Source organism: Topomyia yanbarensis, chromosome 3 (assembly GCF_030247195.1).
Source record: "Topomyia yanbarensis strain Yona2022 chromosome 3, ASM3024719v1, whole genome shotgun sequence".
In the NCBI taxonomy this organism is placed as follows: Eukaryota; Metazoa; Arthropoda; class Insecta; order Diptera; family Culicidae; genus Topomyia; species Topomyia yanbarensis.
This window is the reverse complement of record NC_080672.1, coordinates 188,524,733-188,545,521: the sequence shown is the minus strand read 5'-3', so window position 1 is coordinate 188,545,521 and position 20,789 is coordinate 188,524,733. Positions and strand designations below refer to the sequence as shown.

At 40.7% G+C, this 20,789-nt stretch overlaps 1 protein-coding gene and 2 long non-coding RNA genes across 3 annotated transcripts; 2 read left to right on the top strand and 1 right to left on the bottom strand.

The window, feature by feature from the left end:
- The first annotated feature begins 353 nt into the window (after positions 1-353).
- On the top strand, positions 354-1,052 carry LOC131691120 (uncharacterized). Its single transcript, XR_009305714.1, has 2 exons — positions 354-553; positions 755-1,052. It is a non-coding gene; the product is annotated as an uncharacterized LOC131691120 (long non-coding RNA).
- Positions 1,053-15,317: 14,265 nt separating this feature from the next.
- On the bottom strand, positions 15,318-17,621 carry LOC131691109 (uncharacterized). Its single transcript, XR_009305702.1, has 4 exons — positions 17,045-17,621; positions 16,839-16,964; positions 16,368-16,777; positions 15,318-16,305 (listed from the first exon to the last, which is right to left on the bottom strand). It is a non-coding gene; the product is annotated as an uncharacterized LOC131691109 (long non-coding RNA).
- Positions 17,622-18,291: 670 nt separating this feature from the next.
- LOC131687495 (uncharacterized) lies at positions 18,292-20,671 on the top strand. Its single transcript, XM_058971588.1, has 3 exons — positions 18,292-18,652; positions 18,717-20,308; positions 20,363-20,671. Exons 1-3 carry the CDS (start codon positions 18,292-18,294, stop codon positions 20,669-20,671), a joined length of 2,262 nt encoding a protein of 753 aa, XP_058827571.1.
- Positions 20,672-20,789: the final 118 nt, after the last annotated feature.

Genomic DNA, 20,789 nt, shown 5'->3' with positions numbered 1-20,789 from the left:
GAGCGAGAGACCGCAAGAGCATAAAAAGAGAGGGAACCTTGCAACCGAGTACGATAGGGTACATCGGGGTTTGTGTTGACTTGTGGTGGAGCACACAAGTTGTAAATTGGAACCTATCGGTTACATTACCCCACCGTCCGAGTTCAAAATGATTGTAAGTTCAAGCATTTTGAAGGACGAGGAGACCTTTAAAATTATATTCAAAAACTGGGATTTCTTAACATCAGGTTAATTTTGACTTATTTCAAAACTACCTGAGTTGCAGCCCTCCATTCAACTCAGTTTCCACGATACTCATTCACTCATGAGTGAAAGACAGATAAGGTCGCTCGTAATCCCATATTACTCTGACGTTTATCGACTGTCCATGTTTGTTTACCTATGATATTAGTTCCCTCAACAGGTCCTTTTTCCGAAAGTTTCCGAAGAAAAGTGCGCACTTTTGAGCAAACTCCTTATTCCACTAATAGGTTTTGTTTGAATAATCGGTTGCATTGGAATTTGCAGGAAAAAATTCAAAAAAATCGAGCCGTTTTGGATTTACGGAAAGGAGGTAAGTACATATCGATATCGGTAATAGTTTTGGAGTGTTTGGTTGCACGACTCATTTGACTTGTGTTTACCGCTATTTTTCCTATTATAACTTCGGCCGCAGCTATACCAAGGCTACCCTGAGATAAGATTCTGATTTCATACATCTACTATGCTTATTTTATGTATTCAGCTATTCTGATTTCTCTCTTGTTCATTTTAGGATACGTCGAGTTTCATATCAGCTGCTGAGAACACCCCGAGTAATTTTCCGGTTTTGTCAGCCAGCTCGTAGGAACTCGTTCCAATACGGGCTCGTACTGTGCATGGCGTATACAATGGACCTAGCTTGGCATTGTAATTTTGAGGAACAGATGATTGGCGGAAGTTCCTTTTTAGAACATTTTGACCAACCGTATACGATGGAGCTTTGACTTTGCTCCGTAAATTATAATAATTCTTATTTTTCTCATAATGCTTTCGAAGATTTTTGTATACAATGTCATAAATAGATTTATCAATTTCCTTTTTTCTTCCTAACCTATCTTCCTCTGACACCTCCTCCTCATCCCTATCCATTTTGCGTTCATCACCCTTTTGACCAATTTCATGTCCGAAAAGAACCCTGTACGGACTAAACCCCGTGACACTATGCGGTGAATTGTTCAGAACGTGCTCTATTTCCGACACGCGAGTGTCCCACAATTTTTGGTCGTTACGAACGTAAGTCCTTATGCAGGCATTAATAGTCCGATTCAGACGCTCGACTGGATTTGATTGAGAGTGATGGCGAGAATTGGTCCAATGCTGGGTACGGTATCTTTCTAATAGTCTTTTGAACTGGTGCGAAAGAAAGGTAGTAGCATTATCAGTAATAATGTACTCTGGAGTGGAATATCTACGAAACCAGTTCTCTTCCACTATTTGGCAAACTTGGGGAGCGAAAATCCGACGAAGAGGGAATATTAGACAATATTTGGAAAATAGGTCCATTATTACGAGCAAATGTGAATTGCCATGTTTGCTTCTGGGGAGGGATTGGATGAAATCTAACGCTATTATTTGGAATGGCTTGTTCGTTATTCTTTGCAAACCCATTTCGGGATGTTGCGAGTGATTTGAGGGTTTATTTTGTTTGCAGATGGAACATTTCTGAATGTAAGTGCGGACATCCTCCGACATTCTGGGCCAGTAATATTTTTTTCTCATGCGAGACAGCGTTTTATCTACCCCTAAATGCAAGGTATCATCATGCTCTTCTTTCAGAAGTGTTTCAATGACGTCCGAAGGAATGCACGCCTTCCACTCGAATCGGTAATCTACCGTATCTTCTTTGGTAGATACCAGTTTGCGGAGAATGCCTTGATCGATCCGAAAATCTTTGTATCTCTCTGGGTCTTCTTGAACGCGTGTAAATATACTGTGGTACCAGTCGGGGTTATTTGCGTCGAGTGTCAGGACTTCTACGGCCCGGGATAAGGCATCTGGTATTACATTGTCGATTCCTCGACGATGTTTGATGACCATATCATGTCTTTGGAGTTCTATGCTCCACCGACACAGTCTCGAAGAAGTACGCCAGCTGCTCCGCAGAATATACGTAAGGGCAGAGGCATCTGTATAAACCGTGAACGCAGTACCTTCTAAGTAGCCCCGAAATTTTTCGATTGAGTTAAGGACAGCTAATGCTTCTTTTTCAGTCGCAAAGTAGCGCTGTTGTGCCCCGCTCAATTTTTGCGAATAATATGCAATCGGTTTGTCTACCCCATCGTAGTTTTGCGTTAATACAGCTGCGATAGCGGTATCGCTCGCATCGCAGTGAATATCAAACGGCTTGCTGAATTCAGGGTTCGTTAATATTGGGGCAGTAATTAATCGTTCCTTAATGTTAATAAAGGCTTTTCCGCAAGCTCATTCCAGCGCACCTGCTTGGGTTTATCTTTCAGTAGGTCTGTAAGAGGGAGGACGGCCTGGCTGTAGTTGGATATGAACCTACGATAATAATTGCACATCCCCAGAAATCTACGTACGGCTCGAAGAGTGCGGGGACGTTCAAAGTTCACAATCGCTTCTACGCGGTCAGGGTTCGGTCGCATCCCACTACGGGACAAGATATATCCCAAATAGGGAACTTCCTGAACACAAAATTTAGATTTTTGTAAATTAATGGATAGGTTTGCCCTGCGGAGTCGTGAGACCACCTCGCGCAATAACATGAGGTGTTCCTCGAACGTATCACTTACGATGATTATATCATCAAGATATACAAAAACTTTGGGTTCCAGCTCACCTGCGCCCAACACTCGATCCATCAGCCTGGACAATGTTGCCGGGCTGTTTACCAAGCCGAAGGGCATCCGGGTGAACTGGAATAATCCCCTGCTTAACACAGAAAATGCAGTGTACTTTTTCGACTTAGGATGAAGTGGAATTTGAAGGAACGCCTTCGACAAATCAATTGTCGAAATGTACTTGCATGGACCGAGTCGACTCAGTATACGATCGGCGTGGGGCAATGGATAAGAATCCCGGATCGTTCGCTCGTTTAATTTGCGCGCATCTAAGCACAAGCGGACGGTATCATCAGGTTTATCGACTGGGACCAAACGCAGAGTCCAATCGCTATACGATCTCTCAATAATGCCTTCTTCTAGCATCTTATCGAGTTCTTTATTAATTTGTTCCTGACGTTTGGGTGATGTTGGAAAGGGGTTTATGCGTACTGGTGGGTTCTTTCTGGCTTCGTCTGTCAGTTCGATGCGATGAGTAATAAGAGGCGTCGTATCCAATTGCCCTTCCTCCGCTGCTTTGAATTGTTGCTTCACTTGGTCGAGTTTGTGTAACTGAGATTCAGTCAGCTCGTCGAACTCCGAAGCAAGCTCTTTTTCGTCTACATACTCCGATCGAATGGAAGGCACTATGTGGAATGATTTCCAAAAATCCGTGCCCAAAATCAAGCGTCTCTTAAGTTCGGGAACTACTAAAGTCGATATTAACTTGGTCGTTCCATTAAAGGTCATTGGCAGATCTACACATCCTGCCGTGTGTAATTTTTGTCCACTGGCTGTAACTAATTCTACATCCGAAGGGTTAATTTTTAATTTGCATTGTTTTATTAAGTTTTTGGCCCCGACTCCCAATATGCTGCGATGTGCCCCACTGTCCAATAAACCAATCACGGGGATGTCATAAATAGTTACTTTTGCAAAAGGGCGTTCATCTTCATTGAGATGAATGAATAATTCTTCTAGCTGCGTCTGAGATAATTGGAAATATTCAGCATCATTGAACTGACGGTAGCCATATTGAGACAAATCAAAGGTTTGAGGTTTTTGTAAATCGTTAGGACAGACTTGCCCCTTCAAGCTGTCTCTCGTGAGTTTTTTTCACACCACGGGCAGGTTTTTGTATCAACATCATGAAACCCACACCTATAGCAAAACTTGTGTTTAGGTATCCTGCATTCTGATTGATGATGACCTTTCAGACGACAATTAAAGCATATACCGTCCTTCGGGGGGACATAATTCTCCAGCAAGACCTTCATCCCTCTCGAATCTTCATTTTTTTACTATTCTGGTTCGCGATATTAGATGGTTCGCCCTGCGATTTCTTAACTGACGGCTCCTCGTCAGACGCTTCTGTTTTCTGAGATCGATAAAAGTTTCTCGACTTGAAAGCTTTCTTCTCGTCGACCGCGAGGGGTTTTTGCTTGTGTTTGCTACCGACGGCTACCTCGTTAACTTGAGATCGATTCCGCGTGGGGTTTGGCTCGTTTGTATTACCCGAGTATTTATACCAAAAGGTCGCATCGAGTTGCCGACCAAACTTTTTGAGATCCGCGAGATTATCAATATTAGACGCGACCGCATGTCCTTTGTAATCGGACCGTAAGTTACGATACACTATCTCGAATTTCTTACTCTCTGAAATGGGCTTAGTTAATGAATTGAAAATCTTTTGAATTTCCGATAAATAGTCTTGAAATCGCTCTTTGGGGCCTTGCTTGCGCGAGATTGCGCGGATTTCATTGACGTGGTCATGATCACGACTAAGGAATTCTCGTTTCAATTCGTGTACGAGTTCCTTCCAATTCATGAAGTTCTTCATTCGTAACTGTGTCCGACGATTCGTTTTGCGGTATAGGCTTACCACCTTTCTTCGATTCCAATGAAAATTTCCTAATGAATTTTTCTTCGCATAGATCGTTCGCGGTAGGGTATTGTGGATTCCAGCCGTACGGAACCGGAGGAAATGGACACGCGTAAGGATACCAATTCGCGAATGGATGATTGTAGCGTTTACTTTCAAAATTACGATCACGCACCGATTTTAGTTTTCTCCGCCCCGAAGCTTCTGAAGATCTTGCCTGTTGTTCATCCCCTTCTGACTCTACCGGCTCATCATCGGGTTCAACATTTTCTGAACGAGAATGCTGACCAGTAGTGTTTTTCGTAATATTCGACCTCGAATGGGAAGGAGAGGTAACGTTCAGATTCGATAAAGTCTTCGCAATTTGCTGAACCACTTCATCGCGAATAGAGTTTACTGGAGAAAATGGTGAAAAATAAATATTCATCATTTTCCGAGTGATTCCCAGTATTTTGTCTAAGTCCAATAACTCTTCTTCTCGCTCTGCAACTTCCTGAGCTCGTCTAGCCCTGGAAAAGTAGTGGACTAACCGAGTTTTCAAACTGTCCTTTATACCTTCAAACCGAACTCTACCCTCCAAGTAGTTTCTAATCGACTCCAACTGCTCATCGATAATTTTAATTTCATCATCTACGCTTCTGTCACACCTCCAAAACTCAATATCTACTACCTGTTTTTCCTTTTCTTCTCTTAGCCGATCCCTCAACCTCCTCTGCAAAGCCGATCGACTGTCTGTCTGCTCAAATTGCACAGCCCGTATGCAAAGTTCATACTCCATTTCTGGTCGTTCCAAATGGTGCACCAGAAGGTTTTTGTATAGTAAATTAAATTCCAAATCCATTTCCTGTAACCCTGCCTAGGATTAACTTTATCAAAACTCGTTCGTTAGGAGAACGATGATTAATTTACAAAATCGGAAAAGATTTTTCTTCCCCCTACTGGGAGCGGAAGAAAATTTCAAACTCGGTTGCGCAAACACTTTAGTTGGGCGCCAATTGATACTCTCTTGCGTGTTAACCGCGGTGTGTGGGGCTCACCCACTCGCGAAGATTCACAGGGTCGTTTTACCGCTACGCAGACCGAATCACACACCCACAAAGGTACTCCGAGAGAGAGCAGGCCCGATAGAGAAAGTTCGTACCAACTCCGACAATGCTTTCACTCTTCAGATTGCCAAAATTCTGAATTTATTCCCTGAAACTACCATCTATCTCTGTAATTATACTCATATAAACCTATCCTAATTTTATGGCTTGTATCTATTACTATTACCTATTTGTACTTTTCTATCCCTATACTCTATATTTACAATTGTATACACACCATAATTTCTCCGTGACGTTACACAGGTACCTGTTTCATCCGGCAATGCTGTTGTCCGTTTGTTTCCCGGTCGACCGGGCAAATCTCTTTCCTTCGGCGAACAGTCACTGTTGTTCCTGATGTTGAATGCTGTTGTAAGGGGCACAATACCCATCCGGAGCTCCGGATGATGCAAGTTTGAACGCTGTACTAGACGACTGCTGACGGTAGTGTACCTTCTGCAACGGTTCTGCAATGGCGGTTATTCGCGTCAGCACGCTGTTTTTCTGGTGGAATACCGCTTTCCAACGCCGAAATATTGCTGCAATGGCGGCTATTCGCTTCAGCGCGCGGTTTTTCTGGTGGAATACCGCTTTCCAACGCCGAAATATTGCTGCAATGGCGGCTATTCGCTTCAGCGCGCGGTTTTTCTGGTGGAATACCGCTTTCCAACGCCGAAATATTGCTGCAATGGCGGCTATTCGCTTTAACCCGTGATTTCTTCTGTCGATCCGTGCTTACTCGATCCCCACCTGGCGGGTGACGATCGAGGTTTTATTGGTTGTCGAGTCTGTGGATGATACTTTGGAACACTGTTCCAAATGAACAAAAAGAAAAAGGCCCAGGCTGGACCTATACCGAGAATATCAGTACCGGCAACGTCACGCTAATCTAAACCTCTACATATATTTCCGTATTTTTATTCAGTATAATTTTACCTTTTTCTTGGACGTATCCTGAACACTTGATGCGCGTATTTTAGTTATATCTATTAAATTTTAACGTGTTTGTATCTGTGGGGTAACATTTTAATAATTAACAAAAAGTTTACTAAACTGATTTTTCGCCAAACGAACCTATCGTTAAAGTTTTTTTTTAAGAACAATCTTGTTTAGAATGTTTCAATTGTACTAAGAGTCAGCTACTCCTCCCTAAAATTAAACAATAATTACTGACTCTCATTATCACAATCCACACCACGTTTTTAGCCACACTTTGCTAACCTAATTAAACGAATTTAATCACCGTCGCGCACTACGAAACTGGTAATAAGCCACGGAACGAAAGAGATCGATTTCAGCCGAGCCAAGCTATTTATGTGCGTAGAAATTGCGAGAAAGACCGAACACATCCGAATATCTACGACAAATGTAGATTTGGCAGGTCCATTCAGTTTGGCAACCATGACGCTAGTGGCTCCATCGGTGGAGTGACGAGAACACCTCAGTTGTCACACTGCTATAATCGAGCACATTCTGTAGCGCGAGAACGCACCGGTCTGAATAGAGGATACGACACTGCTCTTATCCAATACACCCGGCACTCACAAGATGCTGTCAGTTCGCTCATTTATATCTTATGAGAGCGAGAGACCGCAAGAGCATAAAAAGAGAGGGAACCTTGCAACCGAGTACGATAGGGTACATCGGGGTTTGTGTTGACTTGTGGTGGAGCACACAAGTTGTAAATTGGAACCTATCGGTTACAACTGTTTGAATCAGTCGATTTAACGAATTGTGTGATGCTAACCGACAAGAGAAAACCAAACTTTTGATTTCTTGAGATAGGTCCAATAAGGACCGAAGTGTCAGAAAAAGAGAACATGCAGGAGTTCTTTATTAAAAACAGACTAAAGCGCCGATTCCTAACCTAAAGAAATAAAACATAAACAGTGGAAAATACAGCAAACCAAATGACATATCATGCCAATAAAAACTTTTGGCCACCATCTGAAATTCTGGAAGCGCCAGAGAAAGTAACCAAATTCAACATAAATTCATATTATTGTCAAGTGCAGTAACATTGCAATTAAATTTTCATGTTTATGCTAATATAACTAAGAATGGAATACTAGAGTAGATAATTGAGAAAGGCACAGTTGCACCCGTAGGTGGCTACAAACCAGTTTTTTTTATTACAAAACGACAATTTCTTAAAGCAGTAATTGACTATAATTGTTGTTGTTGGACTTGGCAACCTCCTTGAAAAGGAGCAATGGTTCTATCTCAGTCGAATGCTTTTAAACCCACTATTATAAAAAATATTCAAACTAGCGTTGTTTTTGTAATTGTTACCACTTGATTTGTTACCTATAATAGGTACACATATAGCAGTAGTTAAGCAATCACTGCGACCATAGGCACATTTAAAAGGCAGCACACTGTTTAGCATAAGTGTCATTTGGCAAAATTTCAAATAAGGATTGAATTTGATAATCCGTGCCGTGGGTTGGATTGATATACTGTGATAGTATTTGTTACCTAGTTATGTAGCTTTGCGTTTCTTAGAGCAACCGTACCGGTGCGTTGCTACTCGGGTGACCATTTTAGTTACAGGCAGCGTGGCCATTTTAGCTTAGTCTTTCTTCGGAACACCGGTCGTTGCTATCACGGTCATCAATTTAGTTACTTACCTCCACACCGGTTATTGATATTTCTTAGAATTTGACGTATAATTAAGCGTATAAAACATTGAAAATAGTGAAATCAGAAAACACTATGGATTACTCCTCCCTTTTGTCGGATTCTAGTGATGATGACCTTGATTTCATGAGCCAAATGTTGAACCAGGCACAGGCTGCATTAGCCGAAACGCAGGATCGGAAGAAGAATGCATGCGAACGAAAAACTCGTGAAGGAAAAAGGCCCAATATCGAACGCTCAAGAGGGTGCTCAGCGTTTGGTATCCGACTGTTTCAGCGTCGAACCGACGTATACAGACGAGCAATTTCGAAGGAGATTTAGAATGAACCATAATCTTTTTACACGTATAGCAAACGAAGTTAAATTCACCAATGTGTATTTTGTCCAGCGAGCAGATGCGACTGGCAAAATTGGGTTGTCAACACTCCAGAAATGTACTGCAGCAATTCGACAGTTAGCCTACGGATCTCCAGCTGATGCTATAGATGAGTATACACGAATGTCAGAATCATCGGCTCGGAACTGCATGTTAGAATACTGTCGTACAGTTGTAGACCGCTTTGCTAGTCAGTATTTGCGATCACCAAACAGCGAAGACATAAAACGTTTATTGGATGAAGGCCAAAAGCGCGGGTTTCCTGGAATGTTGGGCTCCCTTGATTGTTGTCACTGGGAGTGGAAGAATTGTCCCACTGCCAGTGCTGCTCAGTATAAAGGGAAAGGAAAAAAACCGACGATTATTGTAGAAGCAGTGGCATCACAAGATTTATGGATTTGGCATGCATTCTTCGGTATGCCAGGATCCAACAACGACCTGAACGTGTTAGAGCGATCGCCCCTGTTCTCTGATTTATATAGTGGTAGGAACCCTGAAGCAGAATGCATCATAAACGATAGAGTTTACACTACTGGATATTATCTAGCGGATGGTGTCTATCCTCCACTTTATACATTGGTTTAGACGATTACGTCACCAGTTGGACAAAAGCGCAAGGTAACTCATATTGCTTGCAATTCATTATCAAAATGGGTCAACAGTCCGATGAGGTGACTGTTTGTTGTTTCCCAAATTATTTTCAGCACTTCACGAAAATGCAAGAAGCAGCCCGGAAAGTTTGTGAGATTGTGGCGGAAAGAAGATTTGGCAACAATAATGCGTGCATGCATTATTTTGCATAACATGATCATCGAGGATCGGAGAAATGATGCATCCGAGACTGATGGACCTTTCAACTGTCGGAATAGCGATGTCAACATGGGTTCTGCTGATGGCTTCCAGGCTTTTCTTGAGCGATACGACCAAGTACATAATGCTACGCTTCATTACCAACTACAAGCGGATTTGATAGAGCATTTATGGAAAGTAAAGGGAGAAGAGGAGTGAAAAAGCACACTAAACAACACAGAATTCAAGAGGAAACTTCATATATTATCGAAACGTTATGCACATAATTCTCAATGAATAAATTTCTCAACATGTCCATACAAGATTGATTGTTCTAGTTATCAATAAAACATATCTCATATCAGCAGGTTGGTGTATGAATTTATCGAAACCTGAGTGCACGCTCCTCGGCTAAGTGCTAATTAATATGGGTTCAGGCAAGTATACGAGTAATTAGTAAATATCTTCGAACAGGCAGACAAGATTGCTTGCAACGATCGATACTGGATCCTGGATAATGTTTGTCTAACTGATCGTCCGTTTGTGCCGAGGGTCAATAACTGTCTCAGGACACACACCATCACATCAAATTTACAGTGCCTTTTCTGCGGAGTGAGACAACATAATCTAACTTCATGTCCTGCATGCAACAAACTGAAAGAACGCTCGAAGCACTATTTCGAAGAAAAGCTAGAGTGTTACACCTCTTGTGCTTTCGGAAAATTCTATACTTGTTTCCTTTTAAGCCTGATTCTTTTATTAAACCAGGTGTTATGGGTGAGGACAAATCTTTCCTCCCCTAGACTGCCTCGTAGGGGGCCTTAGGTATCCCTCCCTGTGGATACGCTAACTATAAAAAAGAAACCAATGAAACTGCTATGCAACAGACGAATTTAATTTAAAAATATGAGTTCCATCAGAGTACCTGGTACTTCTTAGGCCACCGAAACCGTCATATATTCTTATTTTACATAGATGCAGTCCAGTGCATGAACCTGTGTGCAATTTACCTGTGAGTGAATCTGCATCTGTATCTGTGCACATCTGTGCGTGTTCAAATTCAATGTTCGCCTGAATGAAACGTAACAGTCTGCGTTTGGTCCATATGTATCAGTATATGCATCTGCATGTGCAACGCAATTTTTATGTACCTGCATGTAAATTAATACATGTGAATCTATATCTAGGTGCGTTCACATGTCTGTGCATTTGCACCTGCAACTGTTACTGTATCTGCATGCATTCACATGTGTGGGCATATCCAGCAATATATGAATCTGAATCTGTTTGTACTGTGTAAGCATCTGTGTGTACACTTGCATGTACGTCTGCATCTTTATCATTCTGTGGCTTCACATAATCCGAAAGGTGTATTGTCAATATATACTGATTAAAATTGTCTGTGCGTGTATTACAAATTGAACGTTAGTTTAAATCCATGCATCTGGAGCGTGTCAAAAGCTTCATGATGGAACATTATAACAGACATTTCGAGAAAGATCCAAGAAAATTCTTTCTTGGGATGCTATTCATTCTCACTCTGTGCAAGTTTTTCATTAGTTCGACAGAGTTGCTTTCAATCGTCTGTGAACGGTTGCATTTCTTTTTTCTTGTACGATTCTCTGATGATGATTTCATCGGTTACCTAACCATTAATTTGCCCATAGTAAACTAGCTATCGGTAGCACTTCACGCCCTTCGAATAATTGGAGCTTAAAGTGGATTCTGCTGACGATGATATTTGATGCAGGTTTACAACACGTTAGCTTCGAGTCGAACCTTAAATTTTGTTTGATAGTGACTACCGTCGTGTCCAAATTTTATTAGATATTCTCGAAGGTTTATTGCTGAATACCAGTTCAGCAGCGATATCTGAAAAATGTGGAAGTTAGTTTACGTTATTTTAACGTGTCGTTTGGTGGTACGATACTTGTGTGTGCATCTGTTATGTACACCTGCAATTACAACTGTATGTACATCTGTGCGTATACGTTTATATATGAATATGCATGCTCATGTGGACTTCTTTGTAGAAAAATTCTCCTAGTTTAAACTTCTTGCAGAAAAAGAGAAAATATATTTGAATTATTTCAGTGGTCATTGCTTCGGGAACAAAATAACCGACAAATAGGCTATTATTTTCCGGAATTTAAATCGCACGCATTCAATCGGAGATGTGTGGGAAAACAGCTGGTATGTTAAAGAATGAATATTAAATTACCTGTGCTGTGACGGTTACAACTGTAAATAGTTTCATGGTTTACTTTTTATGCAAAAAAGAATACATATATTAAAGCACAAAGTATATGCAATCTAGCCTAACATTTAAAAAGGACCTATCTGCAAAACGTAAACATTGAGAAAATTGCAAAAGAAGGTTACATCAGATTTATTATAATCCTATTTAGAAAATTGATACTATTTTGTTTCGTTTGTATACTGCAGACGGAAAAATGCTTTTAAAGTGTGATCAAATTCAAATATGTTAATACGGAATGCTCTCATGATTTTTCGAGGACGCGTTTTACGCTACTCTGTACCTGGAAAAGATACAGTGTCAAAGTAACAGTGTACTTTGATGAAATTTTGCTAAAATTGGCATTGCTGGAGCTAGAGACATTTTAAAAAATTGTATCCATAGAAACTATTTATGATTTATGAAAAAGCTAAGAAAATATCAGTTATAATTTTTGAAATGTGCTTGCATCTGTTTAAAAGAATCGAATAATAGTATTCAAGAAGTTTGTTCCCTCAGATGTAAGTTACAATAGAACTGAAAAAATTTATCGCCAATTTTGTTTTTACTAACGGATTAACGTTTCAGCGCATACAAATATGTATAATTTGTATTTGGTTTTAGTTTCAACTCAATCAAAAAAAATTCAATTGATGTTTTTATGCGAATTGAGCTTGGAGGAACACACAAAAACACGAATATTATACATCCTGTTATCAACAAAAGTGTAATAGGTTAGTGCCACGGATGCTTAAAAATATCGGAAGAGGGACAATACGATACACAATTTTATACTTTGGTTTGCCATATTTGCAGAGAATCAGCTAAGCTTTACTTTGTGCTCCTGTTTTTTTTATCTCATGATGGGCCTCGTTACATGGTATGCTTCAGAAGAAAGCCTTTCAAGCGTTCATTGTCGCCTGTTCCTTCGCACAAATAAGGAAAAATTTCGGTTTGCATTATAAACTGCGTAAATAAAGAGTATCCTAGGACGCAAACGTATCCCCAAGTCGAGGACCAGACAATCAGTGTGCCAAGGAACAGAAAAAATCAAGCAATTTTTTTGAAAACAGCGAGGCTCATGAGAGGCATTGGAGTTAGAATGGTCCACTGTTAGGAATCTGTGAGGACATCATCACAGTTCCTCGATGGCGGAGTAGTTAACGCACCCAACTAGAGACTTGGAAATCGCTCGATTCAAATGAATCGATTCCTGCTTGAGGGCATATCTTTTCCCAGCGTGTCCAATGACAAGGTGAATTTTCACCGTTTCCGGTTCATTCTTTCTGTCTGTTTCCAATGGACAGATTCCGAAAAACCTTGAAGAATCTGTGTTACGTTATTCTAATCACCACTCTTACACTTTCGACATTTTTCAATTAGTCGATTTTAGTATTTCAATTGTAATCTCATAGTCACAAGTATTTAGGTTTGATCTACTGTAGGATAGATTTTAAGAACTGAGAATAAAATGTGCTGAAAATGTGTCAGTGGTACTTAGACTAAGATAACTTGTACTCTTTTTCTATATTATATTGTTCAGGATTACGGAACTGCGCGCTCTTTATCCATTTATAGAAACATTACGCATTCCCGTGAACGTATCTAGTAGATGGATGTTTAAAAATTTAACAATTCCAATGATAGATGGAAGTTTTCAGATTACCGAGTTCAAAATTTATTTGCTTTTATAAAAGAAACAGTGGAACCTACAAATCGTCATCGCTCTCCATGAGTTCCTCAATGTAGACATCTTCCTCATAAAAATCTTCACCGTTGTTATCATCAGTGGACTGAACAGATTCAGAAACAGGTTGTTCAGAATCGGTCAGAATTTGTTGTAAAATTCTTTTTTGTTCAACTTCATAATATGTTTTGGCGGTAGCACTCAACACAGAAAAATCCACTGACATGATAGAGTGATTGACCAACCGGTTTATTGCTACTGTCCTGTCTCTGTTCAAAGCGGCCTTTTCTTTCGACGCCTCCACCAAAAGTTCACCCGTCCTAGCCACTTTCAAGCTCGCATGAGCAACACTTCCATGCGCTTGCTGTTCCAGCTTGCAGCTTTTTTGACCTTTTGGACGTACAGATGGGGTTGAAGTTGTGGGTTCACTTTCTTCTGTGGAAGTTTCATCCACAGACCGCCTACGTTTACATGGCAAGACCTGAAATTTGATATCAAAACAAAAAAAAAGTTAGTAATCAAAACAATAAATGTATAATGTTTTGCATAAATGTTTATTTGCTTCGTTTACGATTGGGGTGATAGTTAATAGAGGGTTTGGACTTATTACCTTTCCATCCTGGTATAATTTCCATTTTGGTGCATTCTCCAAAAGCTTATAAGCATGTACAAGCGTGAACGGCGTTTTTGTGGATGTGTTGTACAATGTCAGAGCCTGTTTAAAAAAATCTGCAGGCGACGCTCCACTTTGCTGGCGACCCAAAATTTGAGCGAGACAGCCTGCGAACTTACTGCAAGCCTTGCTTATCAACAACCACCTGGCTTTTAATCCGCTTGGTGCGCGGAGCTCTGGGTTACAGCTCAAATTTTTCTCCGTGCAAATCTCTATAAAGGATTCGTATACGCGATCGTACAGTGAGTCAATCTTTTGGTTTATCCCTGTGACCGGATCTTGAGATGTATTGAGCCAAGCATTGCATAAAGCCTTATCTTCCTCAGCAGTCCAATTTCTGCCTCTAGCTTTGGAAACACTCATGTTCTATATGAAAAATAAAAAAATAAAACTAATGAAAAACCCATGAAATACAGATATTTAGCTATAATGAGTCAAAATTTCCAAAATGAATACGAATTATGAGAAAATTTTGATTTTTTTTTTTGAAAACTAATGAGGATTAATATAACCACTCCAATTTTCTCCACGTTTCCTCTGCGGCACAAAATGACCGTTTCTGGAGAAACTACCCTGAGCTGGATTGGAAAACGAAATTAACTTTACGTCAATAACAGTTGGTCAAAAATATTCAAATTCAAGTCCCAAGTAAATGTTTTTCATTCGCTATTAATGCTCAGTCAGACGATGCATAGAATAATTTAAAATGGACAATGACTCACCTATGTTCATTCGTTTCCAGATTCAAAACACTGTGTTGAAAAAGTCAATACAACTCGGGCACTTCCGCAATCCGAACACTTTTAACTACCGGAAACAGGAGAAAACGGACCTGTTTTATTTTCAACGCAGTCGAAACAACAAGCACAGTCAAGGCAATTAAACAAGTCGAGGCAATTTCTCGAGAATAGCAACCTTCTCTCGCGCTGCTATCGCGTTGTTATATTTATGCACACGATGCTTCCCGAGCGATCAGTGGCTATTTTAAGAGCGCGTTTAGTAGCGACCGGTGTGGGATTATGTTATGGTGATGCGTTGCCAAATCAGGTTTAGTTACGCTCCGGTACGGTTGCTCTAGATGATTATCAACCGTTAGTTAGATTTATTGTGTGACGAAAGTAGTGTGACACGACTTAAACGCGTAACCATGGTGAAGGAACCGAAGCGGCGCATTTATTTTCAAAAGTACAAATTATTCCTGCTTTAAAAACTAGTTAATTTTACAATATTGTTTTCAGTTTCAAAACAAATGTATTGTTCATGTCAAACGTCCATTATGTGAAAGCATTTGTCACTCGTTGTTATACCAAGTGATAATTGTGCCAAACTAGTTTACTGCCGTTCTACGCATAATTGTCCCATGTACATAGGGAATCCCATGGAAATGTCAATTAACGGCAGTTTATGCCAAATGAACTTATACCATAGGAACTTGTGCCAAACGCAGTGCTCCCCGTTTAAACTGTACCGGTATAAAACTGCCCATAAACGTAAGTCAGTCATATGTAGATAGATAATCCTATAATCGCATGGAACAGACCTGCGATTATGGGCGGAAAAGAACTATTCAAGTTTAGAAAAAATAATTACTTCAATTATTTATTGAGAAAATTTCAACTAACTACTAAGCAAAAATTACGGTTGGCATCGAAAATAGGTACATAACCCATTAGTGCAACTCATGCTACATTATTACTATATTTTTTATCTGCCCTATCTGAAAATTAACATAAAATCATCACCTTTTAAATAGATCTCTAATCTGCCCATAATCGCATATTTATTTCCTATGGGATTTCCTGTCTACGTGAGACTCCCTTGCGATTATGGGCTGTAATCTTCTTAACGTATAGAAGCACATAAAAATGTTTCTGTACCTATTTTACGAGTTCAAGTTATACTACTACCACAGATACTACCTTTGGCCAAATTTGACTAAGCATGCAAATTGTGTTACAGTTCATTATTCTTTCACATTTAGTCTCTCAGTATGAAATTGTAGTTTTCATATATTTGTCAGCAACAAAGTCGTAACGAGCAAATTTATGCAAACTAGCAGCAGGATCCATAACACTCGAACTCCGACGAATTCCTTTCATTTCCTGTTATCATCCGTGGTATAAATGCCGTTGCCATCTGAAAATTTTAAAAAATCTTTTGAATATTTTATCGTTTCTGCTATATGGCAGTAATATTACTACAGTATGGAAAGCAGGCTCCGGCGTCTGATTAATTCGTACTCAAGCGTGAGGAATTGAGACAGGCATCTCGCATCTGAAGACGACTTCAATCCGGATGTCATGCGAAGTATTCGAACTTTTCAATACTTGTCCGCGATACAGTAACATGTTCGTTTTTTAATTAGTGCCGTGGCTTACAACTCTAAGGTGAATACGACCACAGTATCATGTATAGCGACGAAATTTTTGGAATAGTGTGTACAGGATGGAAAAGTTCGATGCACAGTCACATATAAGCGGTTAGCTCGTTTCTAAGTAGCACTTAATCATCATACATCTTCTTTGTTTGAACTGCCAAATTCCAAGAGCGGCTTAGTTTCCTAATCACTGTTACATCATCCTTTTATACTTCTATGTAACCAGTATCCCTGTTAAAACGGTTCAAAGCTACATGTTTTTTAAGATTGCAAATAATGCACTGGTACTTACCGGTGCCATTTTTAATCAACGATGGCTGAGTAACCAGAATCTCGGTTTTACTATGACGGTGCGATAGGGGACAATCATGTTCAATGGGTTGCTTAAGAGTAACTGGCTCGATCACTGACATTTTACCTGTGGGTTATTTAGAATATGCAAAACAAATGTAATTCAGCATTATTTCCTCCATTGATAACCTAACAGTAAATACATACCTTTGTCTCTAGACAGTTTTTTGTTTACATTCCTGTACTATGTTATTTCGGATTGCCTTCTTTACCCTGTTTGTTCATTGGTACCACTTCCACATAACTGCTTGCGAAACCGGAGAATCCGCTTTTTTAGAGATCAACAACAGTGTTGCATTGCATCGACGGCATCATCAGAGGAAGAATAGATGAATCCATTTAAGCATTTTTACGTGACGCTTCTTGACGTGTGAAAAAATCAATACGGCGGCATCATCATAAGGCGAATTGGTAAAATCAAGCGGGCTCGTCTTACAACAGGAATTGTTACTAGTAACGCAAACTTTTGCTTAAAACTTCATAGTTAACAGTCCTTGCGATGTGACTGGTTACTACCATTAGAGGATAGGTAGTTGTGTTTCTTCTTTGATAAACTTTAGATTTGTTCTAATCACTTTAGATTTGTTCTTATCACACTACGACTGGTAGAGTCATGATAGAGCTCTACGTATATTAGACGTTTTATTAGTAAAAAAGCACTATTGAATATTCGTTAATTTATTTATTTTCCTATATTTTCATTGCACCAAGACTGTTTTTAATCTTGAATTCACCACGTTTGTGACAGGTGAATGATGGAGTAAAAGGTATGTTCGAATTTCGAACTTGCTTCAGTCTAAACTGAGCAAAGTAAGCTTTTATTCATACCAAGTTGAGCAAATACTCTGAGAGTTTACTTTGCTCAGAATCGAGCAGAGTAAACTTGTTCTGAGCAAATGCTAGTTTTTATTCATACGGCTTATTGTGCTACTGTTGCTGATCGACGGTTAAGTGCATGTATCGTTGAAGGGCAAGTTGCTGAGGACATTCATCATCGGGAATTGACAATTCGAACTTCGTCGCATGAAGAGGATCATCATCACCTAAAACTGCAGATAAGTAGCAAGGGAAAAAGGTTTGTCTGGGTGGCGTCCTGAAAGCATGGTCAGACGTCCGCCATTGCAAAGGTGAGATTCACACATGGTGATAATTTGCTCTTGTGACAAATAAATGAATGTAAATTGCACGTTATGCGTTTCATTGATGAAAGGAAATATTGGGTGTGATGATTATCTGAGTTAAGTTTCTATTGTTGGTTGGATTATTTTGAGAGTTTTTTTCAATTCTGTGATTGTCTGTCAGTCGGTGGGTTCTGTCAATTTGCGAGCGGTTTTCGGTTATATCAGTCGGTCGGTCAAATTGTGAATAGTGCGGTGTGATTAGAAAGGTGCAAAATGTCTAATGACGAGCTGCGACGACTGTCCAAGCAAGAACGGCAATTGCGAAATGTGATGGACGTGATGAAGGACTTCGTTCGAAACTACCAAGAACACCTCGATAAGGGATCTTTGGCAGCACGAATTCAGAAACTGGATGAAATCTACGATTTATTCTGTGAAGTTCGAATGCGCATCGACCTGATATTGGAGGATACAGACTTTGACGAAGATTTCGTGGATCCTGATGAATCTGAAGAAGATCATGCGGTTAGGACGGCGAGAACGAAGGCAAAGAAGGAGAATGAAAAGGTTCTAAAAGACTTCATCAACGAGTACTTCGCAATAAATGATTCCCTCCGGATCGAGTTCCAGTGTGGTGCCTGTCAAATCAACCAACCAGCAGGGCTCTTCTCTATCAATGATGCGTGTAAAACTCCCAGAGCTGAAGCTTCCAACATTCGGTGGACACTTGAGAGATTGGATCACCTTCAGGGACACCTTTAAGAATCTGATTTCAGACAACGCACAGCTCACTGAGATTGACAAGTTCACCTACCTTCGTACGTCGTTGTCAGGGGAAGCTCTGCAAGAAATTGGATCGATAAAACTGTCAGCGGCGAACTATTCGATAGCTTGGAAGTCGTTGGAGTCCCGGTATGAAAACAAAAAACTTCTTGTAAAATCTCATCTCGACGCGCTGTTATCGATCGAACCTATGAAAAGGGAGAGTTTTGAATCCTTGAACCATGTGATAAATGATTTCGATAAGCATTTGCAGATGCTGCACAAGTTGGGTGAAAATACCTTTGAATGGAGTACAATATTGGCACATATACTAGCGAGTAAGCTGGACACAACAACACTACGCTTGTGGGAAACAGAACACCGATCACGAGAAGTGCCCAGATATACCGCCATGTTGGAATTTCTTAAAAACCACTGTATTGTTCTACAATCCGTTACTCCCGAACGATTCAGTTCCCAGCAACATGATTCCAAGAAGACATCACGGGCGTTCAATAGCTATGCGGGGTCAACTCAAACAACGTGTCCATTCTGCGGCGAGCCTCAACATCAAAGTTTCCAGTGTAAGAAGTTCAAATCCATGAAGATGGAGGAGAGAAGAAACGCGGTGAAAACTGGTCGACTGTGCTTTAACTGTCTATCTCGAGGTCACATTTCCAAATCATGCTCTCGCAGTTCCTGTCGATTGTGTGGACAACGACACCACACGATGCTGCATCAAGGTTCAACCCAGACTGGAAGCAATTCATCAACTGCACAATCGAATAAGCTACCGCAATCGCAGCCGAACTCGCAAAACCCACATTCGACCCAGACACCCTCAACCTCATACACACAGAAACCAACACAAACTCTTCAACAACCATCCAATCAACCCAACACAAATTCCTTCTCAGTTGCTACTTCAAGTAGACAAGTTCAAACGCCACCCAATACAGACACAACCACAAGCCACAACGCTGTCCTCTCCGCTAGTGAAACCAAGGCATCACGAACGGTCTTGCTTGCAACCGCACTCGTGATACTTGAAGACCATTATGGAAATTCTACCCTAGCTAGAGCTTTGCTTGATAGCGGCTCTCAGTTATGTTTCATATCAGAAAATCTGTCGCAGCAGCTTAGGTTCAGACGGTCTCGAGAAATTCTTTCGATAAGTGGAATTGGACAAGCCACGAAGAAATGTAAACAGTCTGTCGTTGCTCGTATTCGATCCCGAGTATCTGCTTTTGTGGAGGAGGAGACTTTCTACGTGCTACCACAAGTCACTCAGGACCTTCCAACCACGAAGATCAATACTAGCAGTTTGGCACTTCCCCAAGGAGTGATTTTAGCCGATCCGAATTACTTTGAGCCAGGATCAATCGATATAATAATCGGGGTTGGATTATTATTCGACGTGTTGACAGCGGATAAATTTAAGCTCGGAGAAGACGGTCCTGCTATGCATGGATTCGGATGGATAATCTGTGGTAGAATTCCAAATCTATCGAACCATTTCAGGCCAGTGGTAGCAAGTGCATGTAGCGAACGAGTTGATGACTTGTTAACCAAATTCTGGTAGCTAGAAACCTGCCGTTCTAATAGTATCCATTCCGTTGAGGAATCCGCCTGTGAAGTCTACTTCGACCGCACAACTGTGCGTGATTCTAGCGGGCGGTTCGCCGTTTCGTTGCCCAAGAAAGATTACCTTATTGCTCGGCTTGGTGATTCAAAAAACACAGCGCTCAAGCGTTTCCTTGCTTTGGAAAGGCGCCTAGTAGGTGATGCTGATACCAAATTGATGTATACCCAGTTCATCGAGGAGTATCATCGCCTCGGCCACATGAGGGAAGTACTAGACGACGAGGAGTCTACAACGCAGCAGTACTAAATTCCACATCATTGTGTACTCAAACCTGACACTACGACCACCAAGTTGCGCGTGGTGTTCGATGCGTCGGGCTCGACTAGTAGCGGAATTTCCTTAAACGATGCGCTAATGGTAGGAC

Excerpts from the sequence above, each read along its gene's own strand:
- LOC131687495 (XM_058971588.1), top strand. The coding sequence starts at position 18,292 with ATGTCTAATGACGAGCTGCGACGACTGTCCAAGCAAGAACGGCAATTG. Across the intron at positions 18,653-18,716 it reads CCGGATCGAGTTCCAGTGTG|AGCTGAAGCTTCCAACATTC; the intron begins GTGCCTGTCAAA and ends TAAAACTCCCAG. Across the intron at positions 20,309-20,362 it reads CGAACCATTTCAGGCCAGTG|CTAGAAACCTGCCGTTCTAA; the intron begins GTAGCAAGTGCA and ends AAATTCTGGTAG.